At 36.4% G+C, this 15,311-nt stretch overlaps 1 protein-coding gene across 1 annotated transcript in view; it reads right to left on the reverse strand.

Moving 5' to 3' along the window:
* Positions 1–15,311, reverse strand: part of TMTC2 (transmembrane O-mannosyltransferase targeting cadherins 2) — a gene marked incomplete at both ends in the record, with an annotated part of 369,620 nt that overhangs the window by 49,149 nt on the left and 305,160 nt on the right. The window contains 2 exons of the mRNA XM_084254525.1: positions 1,419–1,482; positions 12,380–12,494. Of these exons, the coding sequence (XP_084110651.1) occupies positions 1,419–1,482; positions 12,380–12,494 (179 nt within the window). The remainder of the gene's footprint in view (positions 1–1,418; positions 1,483–12,379; positions 12,495–15,311) is intronic.

Here is a 15,311-nt window from a genome sequence, read left to right on the forward strand (position 1 = left end):
TCAATAAGAAGACCATTTTTATTCTGGTTTCCTCGACTTTCAACTTGCATTTCTCTCTTAAGATATATCTGCATTTTTTCTCTTTTTTTTTTCTGCATTTTTTCCATCAATCTTTTCTCTTATGCACACAGTGGCCTGGGTTACGATATGATTCCACTTTTCAGCTGTGATACTAGATGAGTTTTGAATTTTTCTGAACTTCAATGGAATGAGGATCACAGAAGTATCTGTGAGTGGTTGTGAGAAATAAACGAGGGGATTAATATACTTTGGCACAATGCCTGACACCGAGGAAATGTTATATAACTTTTAGTTGTTATTGTCCTTGTCATTCCAAGCATTAAGCTACTTTCTTCTGTTGCAAACAGCTCACCAATTCTTGACGTAACTTATCATTATTGAAACTGGGATATTTAGATCCAGGGTTAAGGTTACATGTGGCTGAATCACCTGAGCAAAACGTATGTCCTCACTGTGCTCCTGCAGGACTGTACATACCATTGTGGAATCACCACACTTTTTTTTTCAATTAGTTGATCATGCTCAGTCTCCTCTGCTCCATTGTGGGGTCTTTCAGAGTGTGCAATCTCTATCCTATCACGAAACGGGCACTCTGCAGATGTTTACCCACTGGATGAAATGAAACTGATCCCATTATTTGCAGTCATATCACACGTGCACTTTCATTACTGTTTCAAAATTGCATTTCTTAATAGACAGTGCAGACCTAGAGAGCACGAGAGGTTTTAGTGTGGGAGAGGGGTACAGAGCAGGGTATACATGAGGATAAAAGAAATGACTGGAGTCCGTGATGTGCTGCCAATAAAAAAGTGCTCAGAAGACTGAAACAAAACCAGTTCTTATTTTCTCATAAATAGTGACTCTATTTCAATAGTAATGATCTAATTTATATCCATCTTGCTTGATGGAAGTGTGACTACCCAGGGAAAAATTCAAATCAAAACATATTTGATAAAGTTGAAAAGCACAGTTACTAGAAATGAAGGTTTTGGACAGGAAAGAGGCACACAGCTTGAGGTTTATTTATATGTAAGAATCAAAAAATATGAGGTTAGGAAGTTCTTAGACACTTAACACCACAGAAAACAAAACATAATAAACCCAAACTAATTTTAAAAGTCAGCCAAATGCAAAGTATTTAGAAATGCTAAAATGTATAGTTAACTAATAAAAATGTATGTTGTCTGACACAGAATAGAAAACGCAATTTGTACCTCAGCAAAAAGAACAAAAGCTTGAGACTGAAAGAATTGATTGTTGAATTAGCCTTTTAGTGGGTATGCAGAGTAAGAGATCTGAGAGAAAACACCCAGCATCATGAGGTTTCTATGTCTAAAACTATCACAGGAGGTGAGTCGATGCCTTTGAGTTATGCATCTCATTAACAAAGTACTTACATTAGGCCTCAGCCTGGCTGCCAGATCATAATACTTTTCGGCTGCTTCGTTGAGGCTAGCCTGTCTGTTAAGAAGGAAAAAAATAAACAAATTATATCATTTACTATAGAACTGTAGGTAAGTGAACAGAATAAAAATGCAACCAAATAATAATAATTTACAAAAATTACAATCATACCAATCAACAAGTTGCCTTAGCAGAAAAAGAGACTACTGAAATGTGAACGCATGCACTACGCTTATCTTTAGCGTTAAGACATTATGAAGAACATTTCTAGTATCGCAACATAACTGTATTCAGTCACTATTTGTATTCTAAATTTACATGTCAGGAATTAGATACATTATTTTCCTTTTCTAAGATAATGCAGAAAATATGTTCAAGGTTATGATTTTGATTCCCAAGCCTCAAATGATGTCCCAGAATAACCTTCTTACAAATAAATTTAAAAGTGATCATTACTTGCTTTTGTTTTATGAAAACAGTGAACTTTTGAAGGCTTTAAAAATAAAAAACCCAACTTGTATCTATTGAAGGGGAACAGAATGTTCCACCACCAAACTTGCCACTTTGGCATTTGGATCTGAAAGAAATAAGAGACCCTACAGACAAGCTTTTAACCTTTTCCATAACTGCCTAAAATAATTTAGAAAGAAGGCCTGTACCAGGAAAAGAACTATTATCCAGACACAACTCTTTCAGGGCAAACATTTATTTGGCAAACATTTGCTCTTCTCCTCATTCTCTGAACTTCCTTTTTCCCCTTTGAAATCTCAAATGCATATCTCTTTCATTGCTCAGTATAGGGTTTAAGCCTCAAATTCAAGACTTCCTTTGGATCTCATAGCTGTGTGTGGCTGCCTTTGATACAAAATCAATTTTTCTTGTCTCTTATTAATCTCTTCATCATGTATAGGAGCATGGGGAAGGGGGGTAGAGGGAAAACGATTTTTCCTCCCTTACACTATCTAGAAAGTGACTATATTTGTGATTTGGGATGTAGGGGTGTGCAATCTTCTTTCTTCTTGCTTAATGGACAACAGGTTAGGCATATGGCATAGCTTAGGCCAAATGGATGTTGTCACTTAGAACTTTCATTCCTGACTGATAGCAAGATGAAGGGGTGGCTTGAATTCACTCACTATGGTGGAAGCAATGTATGTCCTGGTCAGATTCTTGCAGTGAAGAACTGCTCCTGAATGTGCTGCTTCTTGACCTCTGGGGCAGCTAGTTTCCTGCTGATTCAAACTATGTCTTCTAGCTCATAGTGAATTCTACAGCCTTCAAATAGCATTAGTTCCTTTTCATTACCACCAAATATCATGAGTTCCCCATTTGACTTATACAAATAAGATATACACTGAATTTTTTAATTTGTGTTTTGTCTATTCTTGTGAGTCACAGAGCACCAAGATGCTACCAATTGGTTAACATAAGAAATCAAATGTCCTGAGTAGGCCTAGCCAATTAGTCTTTGAAACACAGTGTATTTTTTGAATAGACCACGCTACTTCAGAAAATCTTCGAAAATTATAGGTAATAGAAGCTAGAAATCCTTACATATGGAGCTGTAATATGATGACAATATTTGAGGGACACAGAAGAAATGCTATAAGAAAAAGTCAAGCTAAACTTTTGTGTACAGAGCAATAACTAAGATATAAACAATAGCAGTGAACGGCTTGGGCATCCGCAGTTTAAACTGAGTAGTTTTTCCTTGAAATTGTTAAGCATTTGAGTTGAGAAGATGGCAGAGAGGTCAGGGATAAAAAGGAGAAACAAAAATTAATTTTCTCAATTAGAAGTCACATTCAGGTTTTAAAAGAGAAGGCTAACTAGCCATACCTATAAAATTGAATTTGCACTTTGGTCGAGTCAAATAAAAACTATAAAGACATACCCCATGCAACTATATAAATTATAGGAATAACTGAAGATAACATCTCTCTAGAGAACAGGACATATTTTTCTAATTTCTAAAGCAAAAATAATTAGAAACACTGTTATTTTTAATGGGGTTATAGAGAAAGTAAAAGCCCTTGACCTAAGGACCTACTGGACTCATGACATGTTACAATGTGTCATTGCAATTTATATTCTCATAAATGTTGAATTTCAATTTCAATATGTCAAGAAAAATACCATAGTCTGGTATGAAACAGTAAAAATTCCCATGCTAGGGTATTTAATGAAGGTTCCCTCCCCCAAATTATAGGATCACTTTGGTTCAGATTCATTTGGAAATCTGATCCAAAATTCATTAGGTCATGCCCTGGAAAGGTTTTCTCCAGAGGAAAATAAAAGGCATGGAGGTAGGAAATTAGAGTAATTTAATACTACAAAGAAGTAAGTTACTTTGAAGTGAAATCAACCAACAGATTTTTAACATGGATAGTATAGCTACCATTATTATTTATATTTATGGGCATTCAAATTCATGAGGTGGATGAGGATCAAAAAGAGAAACTGAGAAATTCACTAACAGAAATGCCTTTACAATAATAAGATCAACATAATTAATAAGAGTTTGTTCCTCAAAAAGGTTATTAGATTTTAAAATCTTCATTGTCTACAGTGATTCAAACCCCAATGGAAACATATAGAAAATTGCTGCTTAAGCTAGAAACAGAATTGATGATATTCTAATGAAGTTAGAAGAAATGATTACATTTTTCCAATAACTGTGAAAATTAATTTTCACTCTAGAACTTTGCTTCTAATAGTAAATTGTCTTTGCTACTAATCAGCAGGCATTTACATGGAAAATGGTAGGGGAAAGAGTATGACAGTCACACCTATTGAATATTTATTTATTTATTTTAAGATTTATTTATTTATACAAGCACTGGGGTATAGGCCAGAGGCATGGGAGGGTGAGAGAATCCACCAGAGACAGAGCAGAGAGTAGAACAGGCAGAGGACCAAAACACACTGCTGAGGGGAGCAGCGGGCGAGACAGGAGAGGTCTGCCGCACCATGTGGGACTCTCCCTGGCCAGTCAGGAATCGAACTGTGGCGTGGAGGCTACAGACAGCGTCACAGCGCTGTGCTCAACCCGCTGCACCACCGGGGTGGCACTGGATGTTCATTTAGATCCTTGTTTTATTCTCTAAAATAGAGAAAAAGCAAGCTCCTAAGTAACTGTTCAATATCCATACACTCCCCTCTGAAGAAACATGCTGGGAGTGCTTAATAAATCTTAACTGCATTGATGATTGAATCATTAATCTACATTTGAAAACTGAGGAAATTTGCAATATTCTGCCAGTTTCTTAGGGAATTCTACTAAATACTGTGAAGAACCCCCAAATAACAGATCTTGTTAGAATTTGATTACATGACTCAATTTCCCAGGACTGTTAGACTTAAACTATTTAAAGAAGCTGACAAAATTACTATATCCTTTCATTCTTCACTATTTCTTTTCTGAACAGAAAACTTCTACCTCTGTATGTTTTATAAAGTACCAAGAATTTATTATTCCATGTTCTAGTTACACCACCACTATGACCACTCTGACATAATTGCTATTATTAACTGCGTGGTAAAGACAATTAAAATAAGGCTAGGCTTTGAAAAATATATCACTTCCCTAAGTTCATACCGCTAGTAAGCAGTTGAGTTGGGACTCTACAGTCAAACATCTGATCAAGGATCATGGTTAAAGAAGTGGCAAGATGGTAGTAGAGTGGACTCGCCTCCTCCATATTCTCGTGGTTTGATTGCATAGAGAACAAGGTCAGTAGCCCCTGAAGGAAAAACTGACAATTATAGAACATAGTGGAGACAATTTTAAGAGCAGCGGGTCCCCAGCAGAGCACTGGAATGGGCCAAGCAGGCCTCCTGGAAGACATGGGACCTGTCAGGATGCAGCATGACCTACAAGAGGTCATGTTGTGGTAGGGCCCTGGTAGGCCCCAGCAGGCAGCAGTGCTGGACTTGTAAGCAGTCTAAACATGGCAGGCCCTGCCAACAGGTACAGGAACACAGCAACAACAATGGCAGGTTCTGGTCCCCAATGGCAGTGGCTCTTGTACCAGCAAGTCAGAGGGACACTGGTCAGAGAGACAATTCTGTGAATAGGAATGGAACATGACTATGCTCTGGCCAGTGGAGACCAGTGTAAATCAGTGCTGTGGAGACCAGAGAAGACTTGAACAGGATATGTGCTACATCAAACAGGAGATGAAAGGAAAATGGGGTTGTGGTTTGGAGCAGGGGGTAACATTGGTAGGGCTACTGGCTCAGTCAAAGACCCTGGGGAGGTGACAGCATAGGATGCATGGAGGAGAAACATTTGTGGAAGAGCTGGGGAATTCCAGACAGGCTTGTGCATGGTAAAGCTAACAGCAGAGCAGGCATTCAGATCTTCCCATGCCCTAAGACTGAAGTTTACCTTATGTGGCACAGCGAGAGCACAGAGACTGCTGAATCTCCCATCCCAAATCCCAGAGAGGAGAGCTAGCTGGGGTGATACAAAGATAAACCAGTTCTACCCCAAATATTCATATCAACATCTGGACTCCTCAAAACTACAAAAAAGATCTGAGGAAATGTAGATGCCAGCAAAGGCCAAACACACACACGCATGTGTAAATAAAATGAAACAACAAAGCACAACTTGCAGAAGAAGTAAAATAGTTTAAGCCTGTAAGTTGCTGCTAAAGATATTAAAATAATAAGTAGGGAGACTTTAAAATAGTAAAATAGGCAGAAAAATTGTAACAGGTGAAAATAGTCAACCTCAAAAAAGTATGACATCGCAAGTATCAACAAATTCATAGCAAGTACCTTCTCTGATCACAATGATTAAAACTAGAAATCAACCACAAAAATGAATCACCAAAATGAAATGTTGGGAGAGAATCTGATTAAAAGAATAATTTGCAATTACCTACATTTCTATGTACCCTGTGAGAATGATAAAAATTAAGCACTGCTTAATTTAAAATTACTTTCCTGAAATTATAAAGAATAAAAACACCAATGGTATTTAGAAGACTCTCTTTACAATTACCAATAGTTGTGAGTTTTCAATTTTAAATAAAAAAATTAATATGAATAACAACCACCAGTTGACTCATACAAAAGATAATATTTATTAAAGCCTTGGTGATTATTCTCATGAAAAACTTATTAGCAATATTTTTTTTTACTAGAGAGATGTTTGTTCCCATATCAGAAAAACAGAATAAAATTGAAGTTGTTTTCCTAGGTTTTTGCCAACTGCTAAACTGACACTTAGCTTTAAGTTACTCAAAGCAGCACTAAATTTTAATTTTGGTTGATAAGTTGTATAGTGGGAATAAAAGTAGAACTGAAATAAATGAGGACATAAAAATGTATGGAAAATCTTAAAATAGCTAAACCAGAGTCACACATATGTAAAAACAATGAAGCAGAAAAGATCCTTACAATCTTCTAGAATAAATCATGTGCCAAACCTTAAATGAAAACTTATCTATCCAGACGCAAAAATTTGCTTTATGACCTGTAGGTACCTCTAACTCAATCCAAATATAGAGAGGATGGAGAGATAAAGCAGATATAGAGCAATAACAGAGGAAGAGACTATGCTGATAGTATAGTTCTACGACAGATTCTTCTTAGCTAGGCATTTCTTGATACTTCAGTAGAGTCTGAGCCTATCCTTTCATCGTCTCAAGTCTTTCAGAGGCCGCTGAGCACAGAATAAAGCTTTTATCTAGAAAGACTATATAACAATACATATTTGACAAGTTAAAAATGAGTAAGCAAGTATTGCCAATGCCAACTGTAATATTCACAAACAGTAAGTTACTATTTATGTTCAAGGTATCATGGTTTTGGTGAGGAGAAGGTGTTGGGAGGGGTGAAGAGAGAAATGGCAAGGTAGGACCTGCTAGTGGGGGTGGTCCAAGAATCAGTATCTTCACCATCAATCACCTGGGGCTTGTTAGAAGTGTGAAATCCCAGGCACTATCCAAACATATTAATTTTACTAAAAATACTGGTTTTAACAAGATCCCCAAGTGATTCACACTCACACTGAGGTTGGAGAGGCACTAGGTTGGAAGATGTTTCCCTTTAACCTTATCTATCACTTCTCTTTTTAAAACACCTCTCAGCCATTACAATCTACTTGACCAAAAGTTGGCAGTCAAATACAAATAGTACTTAGAAAACTGAATGGCATTTTGAGTGGTCTTTGGTAATTTGAAGATGTTAAAGAGGGCAGTGGGGCCTCCCCGGTGGCACAGCGGTTGAGCGCTAGGTTGTGAAGCTGCCTGCAGCCTCTGCAGCACCAGTTCAATCCCCGGCCACCAGGTGAGGGTCCCACATGGCGCACAGACCTCTCCTGCTGCCCGCTGCTCCCCTCAGCAGTGTACTTCGTCAGTCTGCCTGTTCTACTCCCCGCTCTGGCTCTGGTGAATTCTTTCACCCTCTCGCACTTCTGACTGTACACAGTGATTGTGTATAAATAAATAAATAAATATAAAAAAAAAAGAGGGCAGTATTTGGTCATGGTCACACACACTCTCTCTCACACACACACACACACACACACACACACACACGATACCGACATTCACACGCTCTTTCGATCTGCTTTGAGAAAATAATCTAATGTTTTTCCTTTCTCTCTTGAAAAAGTCGATTTTATGTCACTTCTGGTAAAGGTATAAAGAAATTAAGTATCTAAATTCTATACTTTCAAAATATTTAATGATTAGTATTATGCTTATTATGGAATTTAAAAAATAATTCTTTCTCATACATTCATTCACTCTGCTCTCTTAAACTACAAGCACTGGAACTATCTACTTCATATTATGTATACTTACAAATAACATGATGACAGAAATAAAATGCAAAATACAGTAGCAGGCAGACAGAAGATATATGAATACTTTTGCTTGTTCCTCCTCTATCCTATAAGTGCATTAAAAGACAAAGACACACAGGCCTCCCCGGTGGCGCAGAGGTTGAGCGCTGGGCTATGAAGCTGCCCACAGCCTTTGCAGTGCCGGTTCAATCCCCGGCCACCAGCGAGAGTCCCACATGGCACGCAGACCTCTCCTGCTGTGCCTGCTGCTCCCCTAAGCAGTGTATTTCATCAGTCTGCCTGTTCTGTTTCTGGCTCTGGTGAATTCTCTCACCCTCCTGCGCTTCTGATTGTACCCAGTGCTAGTATAAATAAATAAATCTTTTTAAAAAAGACAAAGACACACACACACACACACACACATACACGCTTGTGCACTAGACCTCCTGTCAGGTATCAAATATCTTCATGCTCTTTCTAGCTTCCAGTTCTGGGAGGACATTAAATAAATCCGTTGATACAAAGTGCTTCTAATAAAATAATTGAATGCTTTCCTCTCACAACTCTATAGACATAACTACTGAGTTCTAGTGTTTTAAGTTCCTTTGATATTTTCCTTTGATGATAAGCAATCTTCTTTTTTTTAATGCTCTTATCTGGAAGCATCCAGTACTTTTTCCATTTTATTTTAAGTACTAAAAAAGGTGAACACTTACAGTCAATATTCATTACATGAGGTCACTCAACATCCCTAATCATCCTCCCTATAAACATACTGGCTAATTAGCCACCATGTGACCCCCCCCACATTCCCAAATGAGGCAGAGGTCAGAAATATCCTCATTTTTTTGTCCTTTACTTTCTTTGAGCTAAGGTTTCAGGAGGTGACTCAGGTTCCACCAATAAGATACAAACTGAAGAGAATCAAAGTAAGCATAATGGCAGGCAGCTGTGCCCAGGAGAAAACTGCTCCAATAAATGTGTCCTTGCTCTGCTTGGGTCCCAAGGGTGGTGATAGGAGATCCTGGTAAAAGCTGCTGAACGCCAAGGAAAGCTAAGTGGTTGAGTATTATTTCTGACTGCGTAGAGCAGAGCTCTCAAGATTTTCATTTTAATGTAAATATCTCTGCCAGATGAGGTTCCTTTACTTGGTTTGTCATTCTTAACTGAACTGCCAAAGTGAAATCATGTATTTCAGAATTCTCTATTTGCTTATTCTACAGAAAAAGATTTTCATCCATTATTGAGAGTTGAAGTTGGTTTGTTAGAAATTTCTCAAATTTCAGCCCTCAGAAAGGTCCCCAAAAGATAAAGATTTACCCCGTGATCACTGGCCCAAAGTCTTCACCTCTTTACCTCTTCCAATTAAGTGATCTAGATGGAATCTCTCTCAATCTCTCTCTCTCAGTTGAAAAGAGCAATTTCTTCCTCAATACATTCTTTGGGTTATATCATTGAGAATAAGCCAAGAAAAAGGAAGTTAAATAAGTGTGTTCAAACCATATCTTGAACTATACCATTTTCCTAAATTATGATTTGAGATATTAGATTAACCATTAATCTAGCTAACCAAGCTACAACCAGGAAGGCACCCATCTGGTCACCAAACCTTGCCAATTGCTCTCTAAAATATTTAACTAAAGAACAGAGCTCTTGACGGAAGAATTAATATCAAAATCAATTTGTAACAATTTGGCTACCTCAAGGGAAATGTTATATGTAACTTTAAATAAGCAAAACCTTGATAGGTAACTATTTTGTTAAGACTGAATTCAAGGGAAAACCAAAAACCTTTTTTATTCCTTTCAGCAAAGTCCTTAATGTTCTTGATTAATAAGGAAAGGAGTTGGTATTCAGCTTGCACAGTAAGCACTTAAGAGATACTTAAATATGACAGAGCCAAAAAACAGAAAAATGAAGTAAAAACATTCTTGGGGACTGCCACCGAGTTGAGGATATGGCGAGACTGCTGTGGTCATACTTGCAAACAATGTAGGAAAGCGCTGACTGACTGCCACTTAATGAGGAATACAGACCATAGAAAGCCAGAGAGAGTACTGAAAAATAAATCCTTAAGATTTCCACATCACCAATGTATAACAAAAACTTTCCACTGGTTTCTAGTACTATGGTAACTAAGAAAAAGTTACAATAAATTTAACAAGGACAGCTTTGTACTATTCTTGTACTGGGTTTCCACTGGTAGACCTTGAATTTCTGATACTGATTTAACATGTACCACAATGACCTGTGGGTAAGTATCTATTATGATTAACACGGATTAGTCTGTACAAACTTGTGCATTCCCATGTTTGCAAATGGTTCACTATGCCTAAAAGCATAGTGTATTATTCCTGAAAAACACAGTCCTCCCCCTATAAGGCACCCAACACGATCATACAAGTTAAGGTGTCCTTAAAAATTATCCTTACCTTCAGTGTTCTTGCATATTGGCTACAGATTATTTCTACAGTATTGCTCTCAAACACGTTTTAAATAAGAACTTTTTAAAAGTCCAGTAGGAAGTTACTAAGATACAGTTATTATAACAACTGTCTCAAATTGTAAGTCCCAAGTAACCTACAAAACTTTCTTTAAATAGTTCCTGGGACTCCCTGGTGGTACAGGGGTTAACTTCTCAGCACTATCAAGTTAGCCAGCCACTGTGGCATGAGTTCGATTCCCAGCCTGGAAGCTAACCCACATATAGCGCAGCAGACCTCTCCTGTCTCACCTGCTGCTCTCCTCAGCAGTATATCTCAGTAGATCCATCTGTTCTGCTCCTTTCTCTTGTCTCTGGTGAATTTTCTCACCCCCCACACCTCTGGCCTATACCCCAGTTCTTGTATGGATAAATAAATAAAAATAAATCTTTTAAAAAATAAGAATATTTGTTCCTGAGGCACAAGGGCAAGTGGGGTTATGTGGCTATAAAAAGACAAAATGAAGGAAGTTTGGGGTGGTTGAAAACTGCATTTCAACTATGGATACACAAACCTAAATGTATGATAAAACTGTATAAAACCAAATATACACACACATACACACATACACAGAAAGACAAGTAAAACTGGGAAAACTTAATATGATCAGTAGATTGTACCAGTATCAGTATCCTAGTGTAGTTCTATAAGATATTACCATTGGGGAAGCAGGGGAAATGGTACAGGGAATCCTCGTGTTATTTTTTTTTAAATTGCATGTGAGTCTACAATGATCTCAAAAGAGTTTAAAACTATAATTTCTCTATTTTTTTCAAAAGTTCATGCTTTACTATGTAAACCAATTCCCCTGTTAATTTTCTTCTGTTGTAAAAGCAACATACATAATTACACACCTCTCACTAGAAACCAGAAAGGAGTCTGGTATGTGCCTCTTCTCCTGATAAAGTAGTTAGATGGACATTTAATATAATGAAATTCAAAGGAGTATGGAAAAAGGAATATAGATATTGATAATAGAACAAATAATGCATTTTAAACTATGATAAAAATCATTTTTTTTTAAAGATCCTTCTTTAGTCTAGAATACCATTTATGGATTCAGTGACAATCTTTATATTTACAACAAAAACTGCTGATATGGCTTTTGTTTTGCTATTATTGCAATTTGCCTTTGTAAATATCTTTCTGAAAACTAAAGTAGTAATGGTCTAAAAATATAGCTTCAATGAATAGCAGTAGTGCTAATCACAAGGACATTTAGAAAAAAATTGTTAAGTATATTTGTATTTGATAGTTCTCTCCACTATAGAATATTAAAGTGCATACAAACACCATATTTAATAAATATAAAAACATAAATAAGGAGATGCATTTAACTAAGTAACATAATGTTCTGTTTGGAGACTTTTAATTAGTTATTAATTTAAATTTTGCAATTTTCTTTTTGTATTTTATAGCCAATAGCTTTTGAAATGAAGGGAAGGGGGGTATCTCAATAATTTTCAGAGAATTTTGAAGTCTCATATGCCCTAGATATTGCATATCTAAATTACAATGACTAAAATAGACCTGAGTTGTTTGAGAATGATTAAGCACAATAATTCACTTTAAGAAGGTAGAATGATATGGTGTGATTAGAGACTTAGTATATTTAATTGCTTTCCAAAAAGCCAAGGAATTGGTCTTTCAAGGTATAGCAGAAAAAACTAACCTCAGCATGTGGGCAGCATTGAAGACCACATCAAACTCCGTGCTGTCCAGTTCAGCTGCTTTTTTTGCCATCTCAGCTGCTTCTATGAGGCGAGCTTCTTCCAGAAGAAATTGGCCTGTAAGTTTGAAAACAAGTAAACTTCAACTTGGAAAATAATAACCCTACCAAAACAATAAAGCTGTTACAGAGAAAAATAAAAGAGCAAAGGTAAAGATGCTATGAAACTAAGATTTATCTACACTCATCATCAAGCTATAGTTTATATGTCTTTCCTTTAATTGAAAGACAGTAGCAGGACTTCTATCTGCACATTAAAAGGCAAAACAAACACCTCTACAGACTACTGAAGCAGCAAATAAAATTAAAAATGTAATAGATATTAAATATATGAGTTGAGTTGATTTTAATTAGTGGTCCTTTAAAAGTGTTCTCTCTCGATATATACAAACAAGAATCCATAGTGAAATATTTATTTCTCATATTTAAGTAACATTAAATTTTTGAAATTTAATCAGATTGACTAATAAACAGTAAATCCTAAATTCAGATTCATGAGATTACTTTCAGGTCACCTTAAGGTTAGAACCACAAAACTCTTTGAAACAGTCTCTCAAGAATTATATGCAATCCAAAAGACATCTTGTAAAGTTAAAGAAAACAAAAGTTGGGCCCAATTTTAAGGCTGTGAAATGCAAACCAAGAGGACAGACTGCATTTTTATAACTGGGGTTTTATTTACAGCAAAAGCAATGATGTTAAGTATTATCTCAAATGTATATTCAAATGAAAACCAGATCAAGGGATAACAGAGATTGCTGAAACCATGCAAGCAACTGCTGGGCTAGTAGAGTTGTGGTTTAATGAATATTTCTTCTACTTTGGGTTTTCTGCTTGTTCAAGACCTTGACAACACTAAAATAGTCACAAAAATGATTCACAAATCCTGAGCTACACACAAAACAGAAAAAAAATTTAAAGGGGTAAATCCTCTCTAGCAGCTGTTGAAAGAGCCTATTATAGAGTGTTTAATTAATATTACAAATTGTCATCTAACACATAATACAGGGGGATATGTCTGCTTTAAGATTTATAATAAACCTCAGCCTCTGCTTATATTTAAGCATTTCTAAACTTCAGCTGGTAAAGAAGAGTGAGAAAAAAGTGTAGGATGTCAGGTCTTGCACAAGGGCAAAGCCTTTAAACTTTGTCAATTGCAGACACATCTTTAATCTTCAACAACCACAAAAGAGAAATAACATTAAGCAATTGTATAAAATTAATTGTAATTTTAATTATAATTTTAAAATGCTTCATTGCTTTAAGTGAGGTTTGCCGTGTTACATGCACTTTATAAACAGCTTGCAAAGTTCCCAAACTGCATGAAACACAATTTTTAGTGTTGTAAATAGTGGCAAAAAATTCCCATATGATCACTTTATAACAATAAAATTCACTGAATAAATTAACATTCAGAAAAACAATATCACAACACATTCGTTTGGTATTTGCATAATTCTCCCTATTCTGTTCTCAACAGCCCATATATCTCAATAGTGCAGGGCTAGTGTTCTGCTATGATAAAGGCATAAAATATTATGGAGTATACATTGTGTGGTAGCTTTATATAAGTGGATTTGAAAATCTGGGCCCAAGCTGAAAGTAAATTATTATACTGCCATGTCATGCAATGATTGTTTTTAAAAATATAGTCCACAATTAATGAAAAATAGAGCAATGTGTATTTTAAATACCTACAGCCAACATCTAAGGAAACAAATGCCAGGTTTTTTGTTTTTTTTTAAGTAACCATCCAAGGAACCTAAATTGATATGTTACTGGGGAATAATAAATCTCAAAATTTGCTATTACTCCAGGAAGATCTTATCTCAAATCACTCCTTTTCTATCTGCTTCATCTATTATTTTCCCTCCAAACACAGGTTCTAGACTCTATGAGCTTCTTCCACTTCCCTTTATGTATCCTATCTCTTCACATCCTTATTTATCTTAAAATCATCTAAATTTTCTCTACTTGGTTCCACTCCAATCTCCAGTCCTGTCTTACCAAGCTATTTTGAGTGGACATCTTTCATTTTTTTCCCCTGAAACATTTCCTTCTCAGTGAGTCCTTTTTTTGACTACTTTCCAAGTGTTAGAATTGCTTACAATTTAAATTCACTATAATATAATTTAACTGAACTAGAACACTTCAAAAAGTAAACAGGGAATGGTAATATAAATTATGCTGGAAAGGGGGCATGTAAGAATTATCCCAATACAGCCATCTTGTTATAGCATTAAGTGTCAAGATTTCATCTTTGACAGTGTTGAGAGGAAAACTGTTTTATACAGTAAAGCATTTATATCATCGCTAGGAAAAATGATCCAAATTAGTAAGTTGACCACAGGTGCTCTTCATTGAAGAATATGAAGGTCTACTGCTGAGTCCACCAAGACTGAGGTAGAACCCCAGGCTTGGCCAGTAGAAGAAGTTACAGGGGCTCAGAGATTGAGGGTCTTAGACCATAAGATAGAGCCAGGACACTGTGAAATGGAGAGGATGGTTAGGAAAAGAAAGTGAGAAAACTTGGAAAAGGCAAGCAGTTCAGGGATCCATCCATCTTGGTTGATTCTACGAGGCCTGAAAATGTTAGTTTTCTCAGGCTCAAGTGCACATTAGAATCACCTGGAAGATTTGATAAAATAGGCAGCCAGAAAATAACCCCAGAATTGCATATTTAGTGGGTCTGGAGTTGAATCTGGAATAGACATTTTCAAGAAGTTCCCAGCGGATGCTGCTGCTGCTGCTGCTAATCCAGTATCCACAGCTTTAAGAACCAGATTTTATGGGAAGAACAGAATAAATATTTTGCACCATAGAATCTAAAATCTACTAGTTAGACTGAGCTCTTTTGGCTAATCAACTGCATGTG

Source organism: Talpa europaea (assembly GCF_964194135.1).
Source record: "Talpa europaea genome assembly, chromosome: 15".
NCBI lineage: Eukaryota > Metazoa > Chordata > Mammalia > Eulipotyphla > Talpidae > Talpa > Talpa europaea.